General features: G+C 42.1%; 2 protein-coding genes across 6 annotated transcripts; one reads left to right on the top strand and one right to left on the bottom strand.

Annotated features, from left to right (window-relative positions):
• Nucleotides 1-593: 593 nt before the first annotated feature.
• On the bottom strand, nucleotides 594-12,932 carry p2rx1 (purinergic receptor P2X, ligand-gated ion channel, 1). Of its 4 annotated transcripts, none has more exons than XM_068729508.1 (14): nucleotides 12,562-12,932; nucleotides 7,605-7,749; nucleotides 5,744-5,815; nucleotides 5,423-5,480; nucleotides 4,139-4,226; nucleotides 3,875-3,955; nucleotides 3,125-3,266; nucleotides 2,822-2,967; nucleotides 1,729-1,819; nucleotides 1,573-1,638; nucleotides 1,389-1,484; nucleotides 940-1,029; nucleotides 770-814; nucleotides 594-677 (listed from the first exon to the last, which is right to left on the bottom strand). In XM_068729508.1, exons 1-14 carry the CDS (start codon nucleotides 12,696-12,698, stop codon nucleotides 672-674), a joined length of 1,263 nt encoding a protein of 420 aa, XP_068585609.1. In that variant the 5' UTR covers nucleotides 12,699-12,932; the 3' UTR covers nucleotides 594-671. The 4 variants fall into 4 exon arrangements, with proteins under 4 accessions (XP_068585609.1, XP_068585608.1, XP_068585610.1 ...); XM_068729507.1 differs by having other exon boundaries at nucleotides 5,411-5,480; XM_068729509.1 differs by lacking the exon at nucleotides 940-1,029 and having other exon boundaries at nucleotides 5,411-5,480.
• Nucleotides 12,933-17,639: 4,707 nt separating this feature from the next.
• dhx33 (DEAH (Asp-Glu-Ala-His) box polypeptide 33) lies at nucleotides 17,640-25,621 on the top strand. 2 transcript variants are annotated; one of them, XM_068729502.1, is made up of 12 exons: nucleotides 17,640-17,984; nucleotides 18,293-18,453; nucleotides 18,599-18,826; nucleotides 18,976-19,146; nucleotides 19,510-19,695; nucleotides 19,900-20,011; nucleotides 21,947-22,106; nucleotides 22,225-22,313; nucleotides 22,394-22,521; nucleotides 22,662-22,865; nucleotides 22,975-23,061; nucleotides 23,842-25,621. In XM_068729502.1, exons 1-12 carry the CDS (start codon nucleotides 17,774-17,776, stop codon nucleotides 24,148-24,150), a joined length of 2,046 nt encoding a protein of 681 aa, XP_068585603.1. In that variant the 5' UTR covers nucleotides 17,640-17,773; the 3' UTR covers nucleotides 24,151-25,621. The 2 variants fall into 2 exon arrangements, with proteins under 2 accessions (XP_068585603.1, XP_068585604.1); XM_068729503.1 differs by having other exon boundaries at nucleotides 23,791-23,879.
• Nucleotides 25,622-26,000: the final 379 nt, after the last annotated feature.

The raw sequence follows: 26,000 nt of genomic DNA on the forward strand, positions 1-26,000 counted from the left end.
GAGAATCTGTGGCAAGATCTGAAAACCGCCGTTCACAAACGCTCTCCATCTAATCTGACTGAGCTTGAGCTGTTTTGCAAAGAAGAATGGGCAAAAATCTCAGTCTCTAGATGTGCAAAGCTGGTAGAGACATACCCCAAAAGACTTGCAGCTGTAATTGCAGCAAAAGGCGGTTCCACAAAGTATTGACTCAGGGGGGCTGAATACTTTTGCACACTGCGCTTTTCAGTTTTTTTTATTTGTGAAAAAAATTTAAAATCATGTATAATTTTCTTCGTACTTCACAATTGTGTGACACTTTGTGTTGGTCTTTCACATAAAATTCCAATAAAATATATTTATGTTTGTGGCGTGTAATGTGACAAAATGTGGAAAAGTTCAAGGGGTATGAATACTTTTGCAAGCCACTGTACATACAACAGAGAGAGTCAGTCACTTAGGTTGGCTGTTAAGAGAGTAGAGGATGTTAAAAGATGCTGAAGAAAGGGAGGACACCGAGAAATGTCTTTTATGTCCAATGCAGAGTCCATTTTGTGTGTGTGTGTGTGTGTGTGTGTGTGTGTGTGTGTGTGTGTGTGTGTGTGTGTGTGTGTGTGTGTGTGTGTGTGTCGTCTTGTAGCGTGCCATGTCAGTACTCCTTCAGAGTACCACCTCAAAAGTCTTCTCCCAGGTCACTTCTACAAGACGAAATAGATAAATAAAACATCAGCCATCACAGAAACAAAAGCAAACCAGATTTTGTTTGTTGTAATAAATGTCTGAATCTTACTTTAGATAACTCTGTTTCTGTGCTTCCTGCCTCCGAGTCTGGTTCCTGTGGGATAAAAAGACATTTAAGACCTCTCTCGTGACTAGTCACGAGAGAGGTCTTAAATGTCTTTTTCCTCAACATCACACCGTAGAATCTACTCTACTGTCTAGACTTTTACTTGCACTCACGTTGGGCCGGCCAGTGCCTTGGACTTGTCTTGCATTTGCTTCGAGGGAGTAATAGTCACTTGTTTCTAAACCCAGCGACTCGTTGTCATGCTGCAAATACAAAGAAATGTTCTGCCTGTTTCAGTTAAAGAGGGGGAACTGTTTCAGGGGCAGGGATGGGAGAAGATTTCATCTGCCATCAGATAGTACTGTGGAACAAGCATGGATGATGCTGCACTGCCGGTGAATGTTATGGGTATAAACAGCGTTAATGTGAAGGGGACTGCTTCTGTGTGCCGGCGGGGTGTTTCTAGTTCTGACTTATGTAAAGTTCCTTCACAAGAACTGAAATGCATCTAAAAGATGTTCCGATAAAGAATTGCTTCCGTTAAAGGCCGTTCTGCTGCCATCTTGTGTTCAAATTGAAGTTACACAATCGCAACAGAATGTTTGTGCGTCACGGAGCTTACCTGTTCATGCGTGTCTGTTTGTTTGAATTTCATGTTCTTGTAAAATTCTCTTTTCGGTAGCAAATAGAGCAGCACCAGGTCACACACCACGGTTGCCTGTAACGTCAGAGTTATTTCAGTTTGTATACAAAGTGTTCCACGGATAATAAATCAATGATGGCAGGCAGTCGGGGCTCCAACATACCACTCCAAAGATGCCCACACCAGAGCCTATCGCGGTCAGCGTTGGGATGATGTCAAACTTTCTGGCCTGTGAACGACCGAGCACAGATGATTCGACATTCAGTAATTCTCAAGTTGGAAATTCATCCGACGAGAAATGTTTAGATGCGTTACTCACCAGTGACTGCACGATGATGTCCAGCCTGATGCCAAACACTTTGAGAAGGGTTCTCTTCTGAATTTTGTCCTCCAAAAAATGCTTTGCATACCTACACACAGCCATGGGGATGATCACAATGTGTTACATAGAATGAGTGTGCAGATGTCTTTGGTAAATATTTGCATTTCCCCTCATATTCCCTATCATCTATATGAGATTATATCGTTATAACTGTTAATAAAAAGGTCACAACGAGGCTGGGAAGGCGGACTATGATGTTTAGTGATATTTTTCAGCCACTTGTTAACAACCAACGGGAACACTTCAAAATTCTATCTATTATGTCATCGAACAAAACTTTAGTTTCTTAAGCGTGTGTTAACCACAAACCTTATTTTAGGCATCTAACCAAAAAGCCATTCAAAAAAACAATCAACTTTGAGACAAGTGTGGGAGCCATGTTGAGCTGTTTTACTGAAGGGCAAGTAGACATCCAGTACAAACTCAACACAAGCAGAGCGGCTTCCACTTTTACTTTCAGTTAGCTGCTTATTCTTTGATTACTTCAGGCGTGTACCTATTGTCATGCCATTACACTTATAAATATAATAGAAATACACTTATTCGCTTTCCTGTACACAATGCAGAGAGTTAGATGAAGAGATCGATGATCAATATGAAGCTACGACCAGCAAACATTAGCTTAGCTTAGCATAAAGACTGGAAACAGGTGCAAACAGCTAGCCTAGCTGTGTCCAAAGGTAACAAAGTCCACTTACAAGCACACACACTAATTGACACGTTTTATATTGTTTGTTTAATATGTACAAAAAAGTGAAGTGTAAAGCGTTATAGTTTTATGGGGTGTTATGTACGCCCCATAAAACCAGACCAGCTGTTTCCCCCGTTTTCTGATCTTCATGCTAATCCAAGCTAAGCTAACCTGCTGCTGGCTTCTGCTTCAACACGCAGTCGTATGAATCTTCTTATCTAACTATCAGTGAGAAAGCAAATAAGTGTATTTCCCAAAATATTCACATCATATAATAAGTATTTCTGCAGTATAAAAACACCTGAGTCTGTTTCAGTTCAGAGAAGTATATCTACTCACCTGAAATTGTAGCCCACTGAAGCCCTGGCTTTGTCGGTCTCAGCAGGGTTTCCGTACAAACCGTGGAAGGTGTACTTTGGTTTACAGTGTTTTAAATCCACGTCTAGGTTACATGTCCAGTCGATCACAATACCAATGGCCCCTCCCTGCCAGGACACAAACACATCATACTTCACACATCAAACAAAACACCAAGAGACAACACATGTGCAGCTGTCACTAGATGGAGTGGAAATCTGCCTCGCCACCTGAACAATTCTACAATCTACCCAGTCAGAGTTGAGTAAAGATCAGCCAACTCACCACTCGGGCTATTGTTTCGAAGTTGAAGCCAGACAGTTTAACTATGTCTCCCAGTCTGAATATGGGACACAGTGGAGCATCCTTTGGCTCATGGAGGCATTTGCTGATGTAATCAGCATCGATACCCTCCACCAGATTACTCCTGAAATTACAAGACAAACACAATAACCTCAAAGTGCACTTGGTTGTTCATATGCTTTCTGCATGATTTGTTTTTTTTTTAAATCTTAAAGTAAAACTGAGTCCAAAAATATGGTTGACTGACTTGCTCAATTAAAGGCATAAAAAGTATTAAGGCATTTATTTTCTTTAAGTGTTAAAAGACAAAATGTAGCTTGCTTGCTTTTACCAACAACAAGAGTTTGAAACTCTGGCATGGCAAAACTTTCAAACTTAAAGATCTACTCCAGCGATTTAGTGTCACACTTTCAAAAAGTCTGAGGACTTGTGGGGAAACATTTTTTAAAAACAAAAGTGCAAATTAGTGCAGTAGAAGCCAAAATATCCTGACTTTCAGTTCCTAGAATGAGTCAAAACACAGGATCCTACAGTTTCCATAATGCAATTCAGATCTGATACCTGTCTGGTAAAAGTCATTTTTTTTTTGTTTCTTCTTTTTATTTACTATTAATTATCCTATAGGGTAAAGCTGCAACAACATATGCAACATTTATATTTATCTATCTACCTTTGGAAACATTTGTAGCATCTGCTGAGCTAAAATGAATTCAATATGAATGAAGTAATCACCTTGAGACCCCAAATATGGGGAAAGTTACAGAATTTTTGATGAACAGTGTGTAGTTCTCTGCAGACATCAACATAGGAGGACTAGATGGGAACAAAGAGAAGAGAGAAGAGCATCAAATCCAGCACGTTTGAGGCTCAGAAATCCTCATAAATGATGGTCGAAAAAGATGGTCGACGGCACAGAATCATCACAAATGCAATCGTCATGTGCGTTGCAAGTCAATTTTGAACTTGCAGTTTGATTAATTCAGTGTGTCCACATACTCTGGTATGTCGTGATCATCCTCAACGGGGCACCAAGCCAACACCTCACAGGTCTTAGTGGCGTTCACGCAGACTCCCGTCATTTGCCCTTGAAATAAAAACACACGGGAGTTCATCACCATCACCAGACGCTTCAAACAGGGTGTTTCTTTTAGAGCAGCAGCGGGAAAAGAAGGACTGGAGGGCTGAAACGTTAACTTGTATCTTGAATTAGTATCAGCAGAAAGCGCAAAAGCAAACAAGCGCTGAAGTAGCTCTTTTCCTTTATCTGGCCCCGATCCTAACATAGAATCTCTCTCCATGTGATTAGCTTTGTCGCTATCAGTCACTCTCATCTAGTGCTGGTTGAGTTCACGGACAGTTCTAGCAGCAGGCGTTTACTCGCTCAGCTCCGGTCTCTGACCGTTCACTGGAGCCCAACAGTCTGTTGGGCTCCGGGGGCACCCCCCCGTGTTTACTTGTCCACGAGCGTAGAGACAGCGAGTCGCCTCTAAAGCGATACTGGCACCTCGAGGTGAATTTGACTGGTCTGAAACAGACAGATCTAAAGCTCTGGCTAACATTGGTCTTATTGAAGTCGATGTGGGGCATAAAGGGCTTCAAAGGCTCCGAAATTAACCCCGGGACATATGGAGGACAATAAATTTACGTAACTGCTCTTTAAATTGGCCCTGCTGTGTTTGGACCTATTAAAGAAGCTCTTGTCTGAATGGCTGATTGTATTTAACGTCTCTGTGTGCTTATGATTTGTGTTGGCTCCTATGCACAGGAGTTATTGTGACATCTGTGATTGTATATACAGTACATGCATGTGTCTACTTGCTTAAGGCCCACACACACACACACACACACACAAACAAACACACTGTGTTTGGTTGTTAAGACTGAGGTTGATGATTTTAATCCGTCATTTTTTTTTCTCGGCGCTGGACAAGAGCAATGCACGAGCTACATCTAAATGTTTACCGTAGCTGACTCAGACGCGCTGTATTTTAGTTTCTACTGTGTGAACTCGTCCTATAGGAGTTCTCAGGAGCCACAACCCTCTCTGCAAACACACCGCTCCATAACAGTGCATGATTCTCTACCTCCCCCTCGGTGCATCTTGGTTCCTGTCACATGGCTCTAAGAAGTTCAAATTTGAAAAGGGCTGAGAACAGAACCAGACGACAGAGAGCCAAAGACCTGGACTGATCTGAGTTAGGCCACAGATGGACAGACGGTTCAGTGAGGACGGCTGATGTCCCACACTGTCGGGCCGTCAGGATTTACCATGTCCCGTACGTTTGAAACTCCCTCCTTCACAGTCAGAGTTTGAGCTGCAGCTGTGCTTGCCTTGGAGCTGTTGCAAACAAAGAGATTGGGGTCAGTGGGGGGAAACAACAAAGTTTTGCATGTACTGTGATGTTTGGCAGCATACCGAAAACTGCTGTTTATGTCATCTTGAGGTAATTTAGTTTAAAAAAAAAAGATGCTATTCAACAACTACACAATTACCCAATTACAGAAACAGTCTTGGAATTCCTGTTTAGTTTGCCTATTTATGGAAGTGTTTAAGTCAGAGGGACAAGGAGAGACGAAGGGAAAAAAAACATTTCCACCTACCTCTGGACACTTTCCCATCTTCTGACCATCAGTTATGATGTAATTTGTCATCACCACAAAAGATGCGTCTCCCTGAGGTTGAGGATTATAAGAAGTAATATGTTACATTTTTTAATCTCTTTTTATTTATGCCATAAAATGCAGTAGTTGCCAGGCATCATGCTTAAGTTTATGGCAGACAGCCCGTCAAACATTAATCAGTTGTGTCTCACCGGTGACCCTGCTGAGATTGCAAACGCCTTCAACGAAAACTTTTACATCCCAAAAAGTCACGCGTTGTTTGTTTTCATGGTGCGTTTTAACTATAAAGGAATCGTTGGACAATACACGTTCTTTGCTTCTTTGCTGAGTTAGATGTATCAATCTTCTCATCTAACAATGTGCTTACAATTACTTTACATCATATCTTGAGCATTTAATCTGCTCAAAAAACCCCCCCGTCAAATTGTGGTTTACGATTTCTTGGCCATGAGCAAGGAGTTTAAATATGCTAATTAGTGAACTTTATCAATGTGTCATTTGCGCAAACTTAACCACTGACACCGTTGTGTCATCAGTGTCGGTTCTTCCGCACACAGTATACCATTTGCACGGACGTTAGCTGTAAGCTAGCTAGCAACGGACGCGCTGATCGACAGTGTGTGTTTGGTACAGCTGAACTAAAATTTAGCAGAAACTCTAGTTTTATCAGTTTTAATTATTCCAGTTAAAATTCTTTCCATTGACTTTGTATGCACTCTGCGGCACCTCTCACTTTGCGGCCTGGCTGAACACACAGTGAGAGGTGCTAGCGTGCGGATTTTGTTCACTTTGGACAAAGCCAGGCTAGCCGTTTCCTCCGGGTTACAGTCTTTTTACGCTAAACTAAGCTAAGCAGCTGCTGGATGTAGCTTCACAGTTAGCAGACTGAGAGAGTGTGATCAATCTTCTCATCTAACTCTTGGCGAAAAAAGCGAATAGGCACATTTTCCAAAAGCTATTGTTTTAAAATGATTCATATATATTTTGATAAGCTAAGCTCTTTTACTTCCATGGGAATTTTCTTGATGTAAGGTGGTATCATTGATAATGTTTTGCTCGAGGGCTCTACCACAATATGCTATTTTCGTGCTGTTGACCATTGAGTTGATCCTCATATTCAGAACAAACATCCAAAGAGATCAACTTAGTGATCAAAGTGTAAGGCATTATCCCTAAAGAGACCTTTTCATCTTGTAGGTTGGGTTTATGATACCAAACCGTGTGCCAAACCCACTCTAAATTAAAAAAGGCCCACGCCCAAATCTCAAAGCAAACACAACACTCTTCACTGTGTCTCTTTGTATTCTTTCCCACAGACAACAGGACACAGTGACATTTTAGGTAAACAGAGATATATACATATATAAATACAGTATGACACCAGAGTTTCTCTTGGTTAGGTTGTTTGATCAGTTCTTTACAGGATGCACGCAATGACTTTTGGAAAGTAGGGAGACACCTTGATGTTGACAAAACCAGATTATCATCCAGGCCAAATTGACTTTCTGTGTGTGTGTGTGTGTGTGCTGCATCCTAGTGTCGTGACTGTTTGGATCTGGCATAAAAATCGAGCCAACACGGATGTTTTTAAAAGCATGACTACACCTCGAACTTTGTCACGCCGACCAGCTTTCTTAAAAGCGTTTTGACGTGGCTGGTCTGACTCAGCCTGATGTTTATTCACTCTGACAGTTTGATTCACGGACTGTGAATGTTGACTTCACGACATCTGACTCTGTCCCAGATGTACTACAATCCCAACAATGCTCAGTGACTTGTACCAGGTGCAAAACAAATTCTTGACCAAAGTCGTGCGCTGAGCGGACAACCAGTCACCAACCTGCGGTGGGAAGACGTAGTCGGCCACATCCCAGACTCTCTCACTTCCGTTTATGCTGGTGTAGCCCACTCCTTTCATTTTGGTGAAGACGGAGCTCACTGCTATGTCTGTGGTCTGGTAGCCTTTCTCGTAGATGAACACCCACCTGTGGGAGACACAGAGAACATTGTATCTTGGCCAGGTCTCCTTGAAAAAGAGATTTTTAATCTCAATGGGACTCTCCTGATTAAATAGAGGTTTAAATAAAATAAAAACCAGGTCCATCGGCACCTCGGACTCCCGCTCCACCCCAGTCAGCCATGCAACCCCCGCAGGCAAGGGCATGTATAGTGGTGATGTGGACATTCTGCACTGCAGTCCCACATGCCAGCAGCATCCCTGACGGGGACACATGTGCAAAGTGATTGTCGTCCAATGTGACATTGGTTGTACTATGGAGGTCGTCCCTTTACAACCACGAAGACAAATCTGACTTATTAAATCTCAGACTATTAAAAAACTGTGTTACAACCTTTAGTTAAGTACCAATTATCCAATATGTTTTAGGGTTTCCTCTATGTTTTTAACTTTTATAACAGCACTTTTGGCAGCACCTTTGCTGTCCCCTTCAGTAGTTGTTCTTGAGAGTTTATTGCCCCTAAACAGTAAAATGAGTACCACCCTTGTACCACATTACATTACAGTCATTTAGCAGACGCTTTTATCCAAAGCGACTTACAATAAGTGCATCAACATTGGTAATCAAAAGAACTACTAGTCACCAGAAGTCATAAGTACATTTCCTTTTCCAAACAAGCATCTAAGAGCATGAAGCAGAGCATAACTCAGAGCCAAAGTACAGTGCAGAAACAAGAAAAACAGTTAGTGCTATAAGTAATACACAGCTGTGGTTTAGCAGTCCTGATCGTTGCCCATGAGCGATAATGAAACTTTACCCAGCGTGTAATTCTGAGGAATCTGAATGTCATATTAAAATGGCAGCTTCCATGTTTATCAGTGCAAACAGATTCAATCTATATCCTCTTCCAAGAATACCGATTGTGATGAAAATAACCAATTTTCTGTAATTAAAGGTGCAGTCAGCGATTCTAATCCCATACACTTCATCAAACTCAGAGAACATCTCCTGTGCTGTTCATATACAGCCCTGGCTTTGAAAATGGCAAACAAACAGAATGGCTTGGACTGAGCCACATAACACTATTCCTGCCAATCAGCAACAAGGAGGCGTTCACGCTCGAGTGAAGGGTTTGCATTGCGCGTTTCTGCAAACCATGTTCAATGTTGATGTTTCTGAACCAAACACATACGTTCAATAAATACAGCCTCGTATTACGCTTGGAGAAACACGCAATGGCGCGCAATGGCTAGCGTTGTGAAACGATTTATTAGGTATAGGCAACAAAACTACTTGATTAAAGTTAGAAAAAAGATCACGGAATGTGTTCAAATAACGCCACAACATGAAGTAACAACTGTAACAATTGTAACACCGTCGCTACAAGCTGTTGTCCCATGCGAAGGCAAAAGTAAACAAGCACATTTTGACGTTAACGTCGTTAGCCACGTGACTCACATAAGTTGCTAGTCATGTGACTCATTTGTCACTCAAGTTAACGTCTTTCCTGAAACCCAACTTGTTACCTCAACCTAACATTCTGTGGAGCGCGAAGTTTCCTTTGCATGTGACAGCACTATGCATGTAGTGAGTGTATGTTGACACGCCGTCCCTGACAAGTTCAAAACTGACTCTAGAGGGGTACCAAGAGAATAGTGTGAAGCTTAGGAGCACTGACCAAGCGTCGGTATTTGACGAGTGCGTTGGTAACTAGCTTGAATAAATAACAACCGCGCTCAGCAGACTTTCTTACGTAACGTTGTGCAACAAGCGTTAAGTCAACGTCTAGTTTTAGTTTCACACGGGACATGAACAGTGGTCTCCTGTTTATTTGACCCATCTGCCCTTGGTGGACTTTCTCACTTTTTATACCGGTTATTATACTACGTAACTTTTAATAACAGTCACTCAATAAACTACGTCACTTGCTCTGATCGAATGGATAAAACGCATCTGTGGTTTGCAGCAATGTACAATACCAACATTTCTTCCTGGCGACTGGGCTGGTAAATCTGAAAGGGGGGTATTTGTTTGGGTAATGACTTCAAATATCAATCTCTTTTTCTTCAGAATTGCTGACTCCATCTTTAAGTTCAATTTAAAGGTAAAGTACTCGAGTATTTCCATTTACTTAGTTAGTTACTTTATATTTCCACTCTGCCACATTGCAGAGGGAAACATTGCACTTTCTAACTTATGAAATAGAATGTATTGCTAAAGAGCGGTTCCCAATGTTTTTTGCTTGTTGCCAGTTGGGGCTCCTTGTCATGTTTCAGATGCCTATGAGTTGTTAGCAGTTCAACCAAAGAGGCGTTTCCCTTCTAAACTTCTCACATGGTTACATTTAAATGATCGTCTGAGGACCAAAGTTGATAAATTCTTCAAAGTCTCACAGAAAAAGCAAAGATTAGAGAAAACACCAAAGAATATTGTATGTAGCAGTTCTTTCCTCTCTCATTAAGATGTATCTCTGCACTAAACTACCTAACGGTACATAAATCAGATGCACTTTTAGTAGCTACAACAGTTGCATGCTGCTTACACATTAATAAATCTGTATTAACAATCTATTAATGATAATATATCAGTTACAGTGTCCAATTGTATGTCATTCCTTAATGTATACATTAAACTGATGGGATTTAGAGTGCAGGATGTTTAGTATTTCTACATTCTTTTCTTGGTATTTTTACTTGAGCAAAAGGATCTGAGTTGCTCCTGAGGTGATGATCTACAGATTCAATATTTCAGGTTTGTTTTGGTCACACTTGAGTGCAGTACTTTTTAAATGTCTGCAGAGAGAAGCTACTCCTTGTGTGGCTCTATCTGTGTGTATGCCCAGGAGATATAGGAATAACAGCTGGTGTGCACTGGGAAGATACTGTATGTACACACACGCGCAACCCGCACTTCCAGAGTTATTTTATATATTGTGTGAAAAGCCTACAGGGCAGCATGTACTGCGGTTCATTTGTCCGTGCACAGTGGAAGAACCTTCCAGCAACAGATGAGCAGAAACATCCTTCAAACTGCAGACTGAAATGTAAGGTAGCGTTTGCACAATGAGCTAAAAGCCACAACTTCTATCAGTTAGGCAGATCAAATTGAGTAAGTTGGAGCTTACATTCAAGGGGCAGAGGAGGAAAAAAAAAATAGAGCACATTAATGGAATAAAGAAACCCATGAGCGTGAAATAATGGAGGAATCTCCCAAAACAGCAGTCTAAGTGAGATCTGTATCTGCTCCGACAGAAGCAGAGCAGGGAGGAGCAGGAGGAGGATGCTCCTTGATGTGCGGAGGGCTTTTCTTCCCACCATACTGTGGCTCTGAGATTAGTGTTGAATGAACAAAAAGACAATCACACTTGAGCTAATCACGACGAAATGCAAACAGTAGACAGGCATTTTTGTCAACTTAAAAGTGACGAGACGAGAATTAATTACGGTTCGTCGAGGCTGCTGTTCTCCGTTAAATTAGTCGTTGCTTTCTGGGTTAAGGGAGAGAGTTACTTCAAATTGATTTATCAAATATTTTTATGTAGATTGAAATAAATTTTAAAAACTGTGGAATATTAAATACATTTGCACCAAGTCTAAGGTTAAAATTAAATATAAAATCCCTGACAAGACAACCTCACTGCTTGTGCATTGCAAGATAAAGGCCGACTTCTGCGCCGACCTGAGGAGGAGAAGCCTCATAATCACATCTCATTTCATGCCCATCACTAAAAAGACACGTGACAGGTGGGGTGACAGCAGTGTCATGCACCGGGAGCCCTTAATACCAAAAGAAACCTCCGTGAATGTCACCGTGACTGTTCCCTTTTCTTTAAAATCAGCTCACAGAGGAAACTAAAATCCTGTTTCACAGTTACCAGTTTAAGACTTTTCAAGGTTTGAACTGAAAGAAAATGAGCATCCACATTTGTTGTGCCCTGACTCTGAAGATAGTCAAGATTATAGCACCATCACCAAAGATATGGACCCCAAACAGAAACCAAAAGTGGGAAGTCTCCAACCTAATATTGATATTCTTAAATGTGTCTGTCTCTATCACGTGTCTCGGTCAGCGTCACCAGCAGAAGGTAACGTGGGTCCGTGCCTGCTTGGCATCGAATTGGGCAGCAGTTGATTGTTATATGTGTTAGCATATGCCTCAGCCTGTTCATCACAAGCCGCTCCTCAGGTTCTGCTGCACAGAGGTGAAGACGCACTTGCGCACAAGTGCAGACATGCACAAACGATCAGTGAGTAGTTTTCAAACTAACTAAAACAGAAATGCACCCTTCCACAGAATGAGTATCCAGGAAACAACTCCAACATGTCAAAGCATGAGTGTGGAGGTGTAGCGTGCGTAAGATAACAAGCATGCTGTTTTTTTGTGTTTCGACTTGAGAAGGGCAGATAACAAGATAGCAAGATATGCTCTTGCCCCTTCTGCCGTCACTCAATGTGTCACTACTTCATGTCTGTTTGCAGTTCCTATTTGCTGTGTCAACAGTATACCTGGCAAGTTACAGCGTGTGTCACTGACCATCGGTGGCACCCACCAGGAGTCAAATAAGAAGTCTGCCTTCATGAATAATGTGTTTCTAACAATTTGAACAGCATGTGATGATTTGTTTTTAAATCATGTAAGCAGAATTAAGACATCAAGGTTATATCACTTAAAAACAACCCAGCCAGCAACAACAGCAACAACAAAAAAGTTGTTGGAAAGGTCATTTTGCATCACACACTCTCACTCCACGCAAGTTGGAACATGACAATGCAAACTAAAGTCTCCCCGTTGCCCCTCTGAACACTACAGGAAACAAGGGATGAATGTGTCAGGCCTTACCCAATGATGTAAGCCAGGACCCCCAGCTGGATCAGACGGCACACCACTCCCACCCTCCTGTCCCTCACCAGCACCTGGCGCGGGGTCTCGTACTCAAAGAAGAAGTCGGAGAGGGCGTTGGTGATTTGGCTTTTCATCTTCTCTCATCGGCTGGTCCTCTAGAGAGGAGGGTCTCTCTCTCTCTCTCTTTCTCTCTCTCTCTGTCTCTGTCTCTCTCTCTCTCTCTCTCTCTCTCTCTCTCTCTCTCTCTCTGTCTCTCTCTCTCTCTTTGCCCCACTTGCATACAAGCGCTCCGCTTCCCCTCCTGGTCACCTCTGCTTTAGTTCCTCACTGGTGGCGAAGGTCCTCTCTGCCTCCTCTCATAAGTAACGTCTGACGCGCTTTATGAGAAGTCCTCAAGTGTAGGACTTTCTCCCTCCCACTTTCTCTCTCTCTCTCTCTCTCTCTCTCTCTCTCTCTCTCTCTCTCTCTCTCTCTCTCTCTCTCTCTCTCTCTGCACAGGGTCACTCTGTTTTCAGTCAGTCACATTATGTGCCTCTCCCCAGTCACCACACTGCTGCATCTCCTGACTTTTCTCTTTTCTTTCATTGCACCCTGTTTTTTTGTTTCATGCAGCACCAAATTAGTAGAAAAAAAGACAGCTTTGGAATTCACTCTTGACTCAAATAACTCAACAGCTGCCACGCCAGCGCTGGACCTCCTCCTCTCCCTGCGCAATCAAACCTTATCGTTTCAACCGACACTCTCTTCCTGCATGCTATGGCAGAGACACAAACCACAAAAACCCAACATAAACACAGAGTGTGTATTCCACAGTTCAGCTTATTTGCCCGCTCTTGTGTCACCGTTTTCAGACATTAAGCCCTCATATGTTTTATCTTAATTTTGTCAAAAATGTCCACTTTCTCTCCTTTCTGATCTTCGTTGGAGGAGAGGAAACGCACATTGATAACAAAGTGCCATTTTGATATGCATGAATGGGAATATGACAGAGAAGGTTGCCTATCTGAAAAATGTGTTTCTCACTTTCTAATCTCCAGAGATTAGCAAATGGAACATCTTCTTAAAATCCAAACCTAAATCTGGTTAAAGCCCATTCCAAATCAATATGTAGTAATTGCCACAAAATGGCCATGCTTAGAATCTGGTCGGATTGCAAGGATTTGGCAGGATTTCAAGGATTTTGCATGGATTGCAAAAACAGGGGGGTTGTATGACAACCTAAAATAATAACTTAAACTGCTCTGTAGTGTAGCGTTGTTGCTGGTTGTAGATTCAATAAATTATGATGAATTAATATCAAGATATGTAACGATTATTAATAATTCCATTATGATTTATAAACCCATAAATTAGTATAAAAGAATGATGGTGCTCAGTTTACGCCATAAGACTAATTACATAACTAAAGTACTAAACAATAAAATAAACAAAATTAATGGATGAATAAAGGATATGAAGAACAGTATAATAATGTAAATAAAACAATGAACCACAAACAAATGAAAAGGATTGTGACCAGGTAGAATCAGTGATTTATATCATTGATTGATGTCTATCAGTTAAATCTGTTGATTGACATTTTTACCTTAAATTTAGTTCAAAAGATTTATGCAGCGTTTAGAAGTTTAGAGTTGGAGAAGCACCAGGGAAGATTGTGAAGCACCTTTATATTAGTTTTAAATTTAATTTAGATCTTTAGGTCTAAGATATTTCTATCTAAGATAATTTTATTACCTGACTTAAAAATGTTTTGCCTAGAAACACTAAACTCATTTACATCTGGAAATTGTATTGTTTTCATCTGACGGCTCTCATGGGAAGATTGGAGGTGAAGCTGTAAAACACACAGGCCTATGTAGATATACATGTGCACCTATATGTTTAATAAATTAATGGAGTGTCTCACACAGTGTCCTGTGTAAGACTAACAACTAAAAGAATTATAAACAGCATTGGCTATCATGAACTTAACATAACTTTTATAAACTCAGATGTTTCCACTGTTCAAGATTTGTTTAACTTCAAGCTTGCACAATTAATGTATAAAGACGCACTATAGTAAGTAATGTGAGATGAGTTTTGTATGACGACAGAACAAGATCAGAACAAAAGCAAACAAAACGGTTAACAAAGTCCATTTGTGAACGGTTTGCCAATATGGTAATTTTGTTACTCTGAGGTAGATTTAAAAGCTATATATAGAATACAAGGACTTACTAAGACTAGGACTAGCATATCATTATTCAAAATTGGATGTGTCTCTATGTCCCTCAGGATTGGAGCTGCTCGTAATCCAGGAAAGGTAGGGTCATTAAACATGATAGACTCAACCTTAACGGTTTGAGTGCCAAGAGTCTTATCAGCTCCGAGTATGTCCAGGCTAATGGTAAATTGAGAGTTCAACCATTAAGTGATTAAGGTTCCTGAGAGCAGTTCCTGAAATAAGTTATTAAGATTTTGTCATTGTTGTATTTGTTACATTCCAGTTTCATCATCTTACATATCTCACAGTAGTAACAATGTATTGTGGTCCAATTTGCGGAAAATGCTTTTAAAGGGATGCTGGGAGATAAATGGTTCTCTGTTGAAAAACAAGGCTAAGCTAATGCTAGCAGCCCTGCTTGGAGCTACATGCTAACATGATCACCACAGGGATGGCAACTTTAAACAACCAGCTGGACTAATAATTCAGATTCTTTTTTCTTTTCTTGGGGAACGCAAGGGTGGGGGCAAGCCAACTTCATTACATTACATTAACTTAGCTGACACGTTTATTATGGCGGCGCTATGAAAAGTCAGAGGATCACCAAAGGATTCCTCTTCTGGGAACAATGAATATATGTATGTGTTGTGGCAATTCATCCAATAGTTGCTGAGATAATTCGGGTCTGGACCAAAGCGGTGTACAAACCGAGAGACAGACTGACATTCCACACTTGGAGACTAAAAAAGCAATTCCAGATAGATAACGAAGGAGCCCAAAATTGTAACCTTTCTTAGCGTGTTGTAGAATATGACTGGCAGGTTGTAAACTACTGTCATTGATTATTTCTAAAAGATGATTGCTAATGTTTCAAGAAGAATTGAAGGTAATGAGGTTCCAGCAGTGGTGAGAATAGCATCTGCTCTACTACGTGAAAAAAGTAATTAAGTGGAGTCACACAGGTCTTCGTTTTGCTTGAATTCAGAGCGTTAGTGCAGAACAAAACAATAACAGCATTTGAAATGAGACGTTAATTGGAAATAACACAGATAATCCAGTCAGGACATTAAATGTATCCTTGCTCTGAAGTCGAACCGTTTCTGCTGTATTTGTGTACCAAGCTATCAAGTAGTTGCATAATTTCCTGTGTGTTGCTTAATAACCTGTCCTTTTACCTTGCCGAAACCTACAGAAAGCCTTTCAAAACAATAGTGAGTCCTTAAAAAGTAAAGTCATGGCGATAAGAGCAAACACAACAACATCATTTTACTGTCATATCAACATTCAGGATAAAAATACAAAATATATATAATTATAGTGGTTCATGATGGTTTACATGTTTTACACGTCAAAACACTTCTTGAACACTGGTCTCCTCGTTGAAAGTCGGGTTTTTATTATGTTTGTTAAACCCTGTGGGTTTTTGTGGTCTTTATTCTACGTCATGACACTCCTGAAGCATTTTCTATGCACTTATTGTAAGTCGCTTTGGATAAAAGCGTCTGCTAAATGACTGTAATGTAATGTAATGTAAAGACTCTATGAAGTCTGGGGCTCCTGTGTGAATTCTCTTCACACTTTTTATCCTCAGACGTTCCTCGTTTAGCAGTCACTGTGACCTTCTGTAGGGGACGATTGTATATCTTACTAAACGTCAAGATGACGTTTGCTTGTGCGGAAGGGGCAAGTTCAAGACATGCCACGTAGCTTTATGCAAATGATTCTGTGAAAACGCACTTGTGTGTTTTCCGAAGTATAAATATCAGAGACTCAGAGACAGACCTCTGAGCAGCCTTGATACATGACTTGTATGTGTTTCAACTCGGTCTCCTTCTTGCAAGAATAAATGTCCTGTGATAATTACTTTTACATCGGCTTCGAGTGAATTTCTCTAACAGCTACTCAATGTACAGTAAATAGTGGTGTCCCTGTAGCCGGTTAGCTCACAAGAAGCTGTTGTATGGTGCCATCGGCTTGTGTCAGTGCTGATAAGCAGTTGTATCTCATTTTGGCATTCACAGTGCATTTCTCCATCAAAAAAAGGAAACGATCCCTTGCACCCATAGATATGTTAAGGAGAACTAGATACTGCTTTCAAAGATGGCGCCCTATTCATTCCTTTGAAAATGCTTTATGGGCACATACTGGGCTTCCTCACGCTTCTTCAGTTGAGCACACTGGGGGACAGCTGAGGGCCTGCATGTCCACAACTTTTGCTGACTGACCTCCTGATGGCTCTCCGCACACATGGATGCGATACAATTATTTAATGAATGAATGATCATACGGTTTCTGTAGACTTTACATATGTTCAGTGAAAGGATCAAATTCTGTTAGTAAAAAGAGGGTGCTTGTGTAAGGGGGAGATGCTTTTTCGGCCAGTACCTGTTGCCATCACTATGCCAAAAATCACTTGACAGACGTGCTTCGTTCCGGTGGCAATTGCATTTAGTACTGGCAGGTCTATGCGGTCCTCTGATGGACAATACTGACTTGCAATGCACCTTTTCAGTTTGTTTTCAGTGTTGTGACTTGATTTTATCGTGGCATCACTCAGTTGATAATGACAAAAAGCCAAATAATTGTAAACGTTTTTAATTTATTTGTGACACAGTAAATACACACTTTATTTCATTATCTTATTTGTTTTTATTTTAGGCATTTTAATCTTCCATACAATATTTCAGATCCTAATATTTAGAAAACATTACAATTAAAGGGTGTGATTTGAACAGTGTACACCACTACAAACCAATGAACCTGTGAATATACCTGCCAGTCCGTACTCGGGTTTAAATTTCACACTCACTAGTGACGTCAAACTTCTGCGCCGAAATCTTACCACGTGGGAACTTTTTTTGTTGCAGAGGTAGCAAAACATCCGCAGTGACGCTTTGCTGGTCTGTCAGTGAGCATGAGAAACACTTCAACGTTTATTTTTAACGTTACAAAAATCTCAAGAAAGAACCGCAAAGGTTTCGTTCCGAGAGTCACTTTTTCTAGACCATGCCCCACGACCCCGACCCTCCTCCGGCTAAAAAATTCAAGCCGGGGTCTGTTTTTTTCCGTCTCGATAGGAATAAACCTGGAATGCTGCTGCCTAGAAAGGGAAATGCCACCACTCCGATAGACGTGCAGAGGAAACAGCTTCCCATCTACCAAGCGAAACCTCAGCTGCTGAACCAGCTGAGACAGCTTCACAATGCTATCCTCATAGGTGAGGAGCTCGCTGCTAGTTAGTTGATGCTGCTACAACGTTAGCCGCTGTTTGTGCGACTCGATTAAAGGGATGATCCGCTCTAATATAGAACTACATGGTCAGCTTGGTAATATTATGACGATGCAGCTCAGTTTTAAAGTACATTTCGACACATCTTGTTCTCTTATTCATATCAACTATATAAGTGAGTTGTATCACATCTAGCTCTAACATCGTGCTCAGAAAAGTATAATTTCTACTCTACAGATTTAAAGTGTAGCATTTGATCTCTGTCTAACTTTGACCCCTTTTCTCTCACGCATCAGGGGAGACTGGCTCCGGGAAGACCACTCAGATCCCCCAGTATCTGTATGAGGCCGGCATCGGGCGACAGGGCATCGTTGCCATCACTCAGCCCCGCAGAGTCGCTGCGATCTCACTGGCAGGAAGGGTGGCAGAGGAGAAAAGGACTCAGCTCGGCAAGCTGGTATGCGCAAAGGACATGTCTCCCATGTTTACATCCAGTGTCACCTAAAGCGCCATGTGTGAATTCTATTTGTGAAGTCAAAAACAAGACTTTTCGTATTAGCACTCCCATCAGTTTACAGTAAACCAACCAAGCTTCTTTCCAGGTCGGTTACACGGTGCGCTTTGAGGACGTCACATCCTCCGAGACAAAGCTGAAGTTCATGACGGACGGCATGCTCCTGCGCGAGGCCATCGGCGACCCCTTGCTGCTGCGCTACACCGTGGTGGTCCTGGACGAGGCTCACGAGCGCACCGTGCACACGGATGTGCTGTTCGGCGTGGTTAAGACTGCTCAGCGCAGGCGCAGAGAGCTTAACAAGATTCCCCTGAAGGTAGGGGTTCCAGTTGTCCTGGCTTCAATGAGATATTTTACACCGGGTTAATTCCTAACACTGCATGCTCTCTCTTTATTTTCTGGTAAAGCATCTCCTTATGTCCACCCAAACTGTAGCCTCTCTGTTTTGTGTGTTAACCCGCACAGGTCATAGTGATGTCAGCCACGATGGATGTGGATTTGTTCTCTGAGTACTTCAACAAGTCACCTGTGCTGTACCTGGAGGGCCGGCAACATCCCATTCAGATCTACTACACCAAGCACCCCCAGTCTGACTACCTGCAGGCTGCGCTCGTCTCCGTCTTCCAGATCCATCAGGTCAGGGTCGGGAATCTAATGTCCGCCCAGGCCAATCTCCACACATTTTTAGCTTTTTTAAAAACTTTTAATAGTAATATTTCTTTTAGTTTTTACTACACACAAACACTGCTTCAGAAAACACCAGAAAAAGTTAATAACAGCCATGAGTCTTCAGTTGACAGAGTTAATTGCAATTCCATTCGTGTTTCATCACTCATGTGTAATCAGTAGTGTTTCCAATTTCATATCAATGCCCAAACCACAGAGTCTCTTTCCTTCCATTATACAAAAACACAAACCTGCGAGTAAACAGACTGCTCATATTCTGCGATGATTGTTCTCGACACTGGAACAGAACTCGGCCTCTTTGTTTGCACGCAGGAGGCACCTCCGTCCCATGATATCTTAGTCTTCATGACGGGTCAGGAGGAGATCGAGGCCCTGGCGAGGACATGCCGGGACATCGCCAAGCATCTGCCGGACGGCTGCGGTCCCATGCTAGTTATCCCTCTGTACGCATCGCTGCCCCCGGCACAGCAGCTCAGGGTCTTCCAGGCGGCTCCCAAGGTAACGTCAACAGTGAGCGTGCAGGAGAAACGGAGCAGTGTAAACAAAAGGGGAAAAGAGACAGCACACATTGTGCTCGAACAGAATATCTGAGCCGATTTGCTATAATTTCTTTAAAGCACTTGTGGCTTTGTTTTAACTTTCCTTATGTGAAGTGCCTTGATATATATGTATCGTAGACTTAATTTGATATTACATTTTCAGGGATGCAGGAAGGTCATCCTCTCCACCAACATCGCCGAGACGTCGGTCACAATCTCTGGGATCAAATTCGTCATCGACACGGGGATGGTGAAGGCCAAACGCTTCAACCCTGGTCAGATGATTCGCTCTTCACACACGCTCTCATATCAGCTTTAAGTTCAGCACAGCATTCTATTAAATCCTCAAACATGTAATCATGACTTGTGCCTTTTATGAATCACAGTTTTTATCACACGTAGGTCCACAGCAGTCAGTGGAAAGTAACTAAGTATGTCTACTCAAGTACTGTATTTAAGGCAATTTTGAGGTACTTGTTTTTGACTTTTTCCCATTCACTCCTAATTTCTAGTACTAGCTGTAGTACTCAAGAACAATCTTGTCTCAAACAAAGAGGACTCTGGATTTTCTTTATATTTTTGTATTTCATTTGTATTAATTTGTTAACATCATTACTGTGATTGCTCATAGAAAACATAGTAACATTACCACACATACAATGAACCTATGCAGTGCCTTTTGATTATTTTATCAAGACATTTCTCATGGTAAACACACACATACAGAACCATATACATCATCAATAAAAGAGATGTTTTTATGGGAATGTGGATCTCTCAGTTTGCTTGATCCACATTGCAGCCCAGGACAATTGTACTACGTTCCACAATTCCTCTGCATTTCTTGGTTTTGCCTCATGAACAGCATTTTTTATGTCAGCCCACAAGTTTTCTATGGGATTAAGGTCCGGGGATTGTGCTGGCCACTCCATTACTTGAATTCTGTTTGTCTGGAACCATGATTTTGCTCGCTTGCTGGTGTGTTTGGGGTCATTGTCTTGTTGAAACACCCATTTCAAGGGCATTTCCTCTTCAGCATACGGCAACATGACTTCTTCCAGTATTCTGATGTACTCAAACTGATCCATGATCCCTGGTATGCGATAAATAGGACCAACACCATAGTACGAGAAACATCCCCATATCATAATGCTTGCACCACCATGCTTCACCGTCTTCACTGTGTACTGTGGCTTGAATTCAGTGTTTGCAGGACGTCTGACAAACTGTCTGTGGCCCTTAGACCCAAAAAGAACAATCTTACTCTCATCAGTCCACAAAATATTACGCCATTTCTTTTTAGGCCACTCAATGTGTTCTTTGGCATATTGTAACCGCTTCAGCACATGTATTTTTTTTAACAATGGGACTTTGCGGGGGCTTCTTGCTGGTAGCTTGGCTTCACATAGACGTCGTCTGATTGTTACAGTACTTGCAGGCAATCTTAGATCTTCTTTGATCCTCCTGGAGCTGATCATTGGCTGAGCCTTTGCCATTTTGGTTATTCTCCGATCCATTCGAATAGTCGTTTTTCTTTTTCTTCCTCGCCTTTCTGGTTTTGGCTGCCATTTTAAAGCGTTTGATATCATTTTAGCTGAACAGCCTATCGTTTTCTGCACTTCTTTATAGGTTTTCCCCTCTTTTATTAATTTCTAAATCAAAGAACGCTCTTCTTCTGAACAGTGTCTTGAACGACCCATTTTACTCTGTTTTTCAAGGACAAATGCACAGCCAGCATATGCAGCGTCAGTTGCCTTGATCCTTAAATAAGGGCCACCTGTTTAACACCTATTTTGTTCACATAATCAATGACCTCACTAATTGAACACTGCTATTTTTTTGAACACGCCCCTTTCAGTAAATGATTCAGTTTCACAGAATCAGCAGCATGCACGTCATGTCTGTTGGGTCTGTTGGTTTTCTATACCTTTACTAAATCTTCTAGGAACTTACTTGCAGTGTAGAAGTTGAAATTCTAACAAAAACAGTGATTTATCTTGCTAGTGATGTGGGACTGCTATTATTTTGAACACAACTGTATAATCATATTCGTCACAGGTGCTAGTACTTACATTTTTTTGTTGATACTTTCAGTATGTTTTTCCGATAATACTTCTGTACTTTACATAAGAGCTACATAGGAGTGTTGTGTTTTAGTTGTTCAGGTATTTGGCTCTGATATGACTCTTCCTGTGCTGTGTGACTCTCAGACAGCGGGCTGGAGGTGCTGGCCGTGCAGCGGGTCTCTAAAGCCCAGGCCTGGCAGCGAGCCGGCCGGGCTGGCAGGGAGGACTCTGGCTCCTGCTATCGCCTCTACAGCGAGCAGGAGTTCGACAACCTCGCCCCCATGACTGTGCCGGAGATCCAGAGGTGCCGTAGGACATCTTTATCTTTTGTCTTCACGCAGATAATAGCCTCCACCACATGTTGATGCATTTAGGTCAGCGTGATTGAACGTCCACTCTCCTGTGCGCGTGTGTACTTGCAGGTGTAACCTATCCGGCATCATGCTGCAGCTCATGGCTCTGGGGATTCCAGATGTGATGAATTTCGACTTCATGTCCAAGCCCTCGCCAGGTAAGACGCTATCGCCGTGCATTCTGGATGTCGTCCAGCCGGGTCGGTGCGTCGTTGTGACCCTGCTGTGTTTATCCCAGAGGCCGTCCGCTCGGCCGTGGAGCATTTAGAGCTGCTGGGGGCCGTCGAGAGAAAGGAGGGGCAGGTTTTCCTCACTGCTCTGGGAAAGAAGATGGCAAGCTTCCCTCTGGAGCCCAGATATGCCAAGGTAAAAACAAACAAGCATGCTACACTGCGCGTGTTGACTGAAAGTGACAGCCTGCGGCCCGTGACGCCGCATGGGTCGCACGCTCGACTCAATTAGATTATGGTGTGACGTTTCCCTGCCTCATTTGCTTCGTCTCACAGACCATCCTGCTGTCCCCCGACTACTCCTGCTCCGAGGAGATTCTGAGCATCGTGTCCCTGCTGTCGGTGGACACCGTGCTGTACAACCCTCCCGCCCGGCGGGAGGAGGTGCTCGCCGCACGCAAGAAGTTCTCCTCCAGCGAAGGAGACCACTTGACGCTGCTCAGCATTTATAGGGCGTTCAAGAAAGTCAGCGGCAACAAGGTGAGCAGAGCCGAACGAGGAGACGTGTGTGTGTGACGAAGCAAAAATTCAGAAACGACATGATGATGCTGGGCTACCTTTATAATCTGACATACGTCTGCTGTTACAGGAGTGGTGTCGGGAGAACTTTGTCAACAGCAGGAACATGAGTCTGGTGAAAGAGGTCCAGGCTCAACTCAAAGATATCTACCTTAAGGTACACATCTGGAAATGATTGTGAATACTGAGGAAGTTCTCTGGGAAGTGTCACCTGAAATTCATATCACAATCATAATCGGATTACCTCGGTAACAATCAATGAAACGGCGTCTCATTTGTTTACTAAAACTGGGGAATCAAAATATAATAGACTATGTTTTGCAACCATCAAATAGGTCATATTAGGTCTATTAATAGATGCAATTACACTTTAATGGCTATTTTATTCCATCAGCGGGATGTATTCAGTTATGGAGTGACATTATTTATGAATAATAATTGTGTAAAAAAAAAAAACAGCAGTTCGTTTGATCTTGATAACTAGTGTTGTCGCCATACTGGAATTTGAACTTTGATACAATACCGTTTTAATCTATTGATATTTGATATAGGGATGGGTCATCATTTTAGATGGGTCATCAAATAAAAAAAAATTGTTTCTGTGACTATTGTCTTGCCTTAAGAAGTATATAAATGATAAATTCACCGAGTTAGATTTGAAAATGTGCCATCTCTACACACTGTCTCACTGTCACTGTCTCTCTCGCTCCCTGAATTATCCTATGAGTCAACATTGAGGGCAAAAAAAAAATCTGACTTTTATTTAAAGACAAATAGGTGTGTGTGTGTGTGTGTGTGTGTGTGTGTGTGTGTGTGTGTATGTGTTTTTTCAGTATTTATGCTTCGTATTCCTGACAACACTATTGATAACTAAATACTGTGACAGTTTGACTACCAGTGAATCGGCGTTTTAAACTACCGCGTCCTGTTCTGCCAGCTCAATATGAAGATGGAGACGTGTGGGGTGGACACAGGGAACGTTCGCCGCTGCCTCGCCCACGGGATGTTCGTCAACGCTGCCGAGCTGCAACCCGACGGCAGCTACTTGGCCCTGGACACCCACCAGCCCGTGGCCATCCATCCGTCCTCCGTCCTGTTCCAGGCCAAGCCGGCCTACGTGGTCTTCAATGAGCTGCTGCACACGTCCCGCTGCTACATGAGGGACCTGTGCTTGGTGGACCCCGACTGGCTGGTGGATGCAGCGCCAGAGTACTTTGGCCGCAAACTCCGCCCCACCAAGAGCTAACCAATTGAGAGACAGGACCCTTCCCTTCCTCAAGTCACCCTAGTGGCGATGAAACTGAAGAAATGTATTCTCCTCACGAAGATGAATTTGGATGAGGGCGCTTATTGATTTAACACAAGTGCAAATCCGAACAGAACACTTTTGTGTGTAGTTAACTTCTCTGGATCTCACTACCTCTTAGCTGACGAGCATTTGGCACGTTGTCACTGCAGCAGAGATCTGCATATCGAGGCCTCACAACTTTAACTTCCTGTAAGACTGTAATTCAGATTTTATATCCTGTGTTTCTTCCACTTGGCAGTATTTGGTCTTGCCATTTGGCCCCCTGAAATGCATCAATTCTGTCAACATTTGCATGCGTTTTAACCGCACGGATAACCTCACTTGAGCTTTGTCTCTGGCTGAGATGATTAATCTGTTCACTCTCCATATGTTCATCTCATAACATATTTACGTATTTGTAAAGCCACCTACTCGACACGATTCAGAAATCTGCAGCAGACTGGCTGGTGGTTCTTTTCACTTTAATTTTGAATAATAATGAGGAGTTAACTGTCTTAGAAATGTTAGCGTCTCAGAAGCTCAATAAAGCAGTCTTGTCTCAAGCCATCCCACCATGTAGTTTTGGGTTTATACAAAGTGGTCATAAAGGATTTGTTATATGCAAAGACAGTTTGTCTTGTCTCGTCAGCTTGTGCATGTCTTTTTCTTTTAATGATTGTACCACCGGTTCCCCAAATACATGCACATGAGAAGTAGCATGCCTCGTTCTCCAGGTTCTACTCTTTGCCGTTGTACGTCACTCAGCCCCTACACAGGCGTACGCTGACAACATATGTATGCAATGCATGGAGACTATAGTCAACGATCTGATCCCTCAGGTCTTTCATACTTTGTAGAATGTAAATCACGCCATGTTTAGGAATAGGATGGATGCTCTTGTCTTTTTTTTTTTTTTACACTGGACTCAGGACTGTACAATATTTAACTGTAACCTGAATAAATTGCTATTTCTAACTGTTAAAAATGCCAAATGCATCTGGGATAGACATTCATCAGACCATGTTACAAAGAGGTTGAGTGTTCAGTTCTGTGTTGCTTACGGATCATACTGCCTTTTCTTTTTTTCTTCTCAGTCACAAAGGAAAAGTAGACCATTTAAGATCTGCATGTTATAACGTTTGTAAGATGAAATGCTCGCCTTTGATAAGTTTATTATGAGTGTATTTATTATGAAGTCTTGCATAACCACCATTGTTATAATTTTTAATAAAAATTAAGTCACTGTCCAACAGAACAAGTCTACATGAGAGAGTAAAGATTCAGAGGCACGGGGGAGGGGGGGTGGTTATACTGTTTGGCTTTGACAATAATAGTCCCATAGTCCATAGCTGTGAGTGTCTGTTAAAGTTCCTTTAACTGCTACTTGTACTACACTGCTCAAAAAAATTAAAGGAACACTTTGAAAACATATCAGATCTCAATGTGAAGATTATGTTGGATATCTATACTGATATGGACAGTTTAATGTCTTAGGAATGAAAGGATGCCACATCTTTTGATGAAAATAAGTTTCAGCCTACAGAGGGCTTCATTTTATAGACACCCCGAAAATCAAAGTGAAAAAATTATGTGGCAGACTAGTCCATTTTGTCAATTTCTGCAACTCAACATGCTTCTCAATATCTTGTGTGGCCCCCACGTGCTTGTATGCATGCTTGACAACGTGTACCTAATGAGATGACGGATGGTGTCTTGTGGGATGTCCTCCCAGATCTGTCCAAGGGCATCAGTGAGCTCCTGTAAAGTCTGAGGAGCAACCTGGCGGCATCTGATGGACCGAAACATAA

Source organism: Cebidichthys violaceus, unplaced genomic scaffold (genome assembly GCF_023349555.1).
Source record: "Cebidichthys violaceus isolate CVI_PGR_0920_01 unplaced genomic scaffold, fCebVio1.0.p SCAF_46, whole genome shotgun sequence".
NCBI classification, from domain to species: Eukaryota; Metazoa; Chordata; class Actinopteri; order Perciformes; family Stichaeidae; genus Cebidichthys; species Cebidichthys violaceus.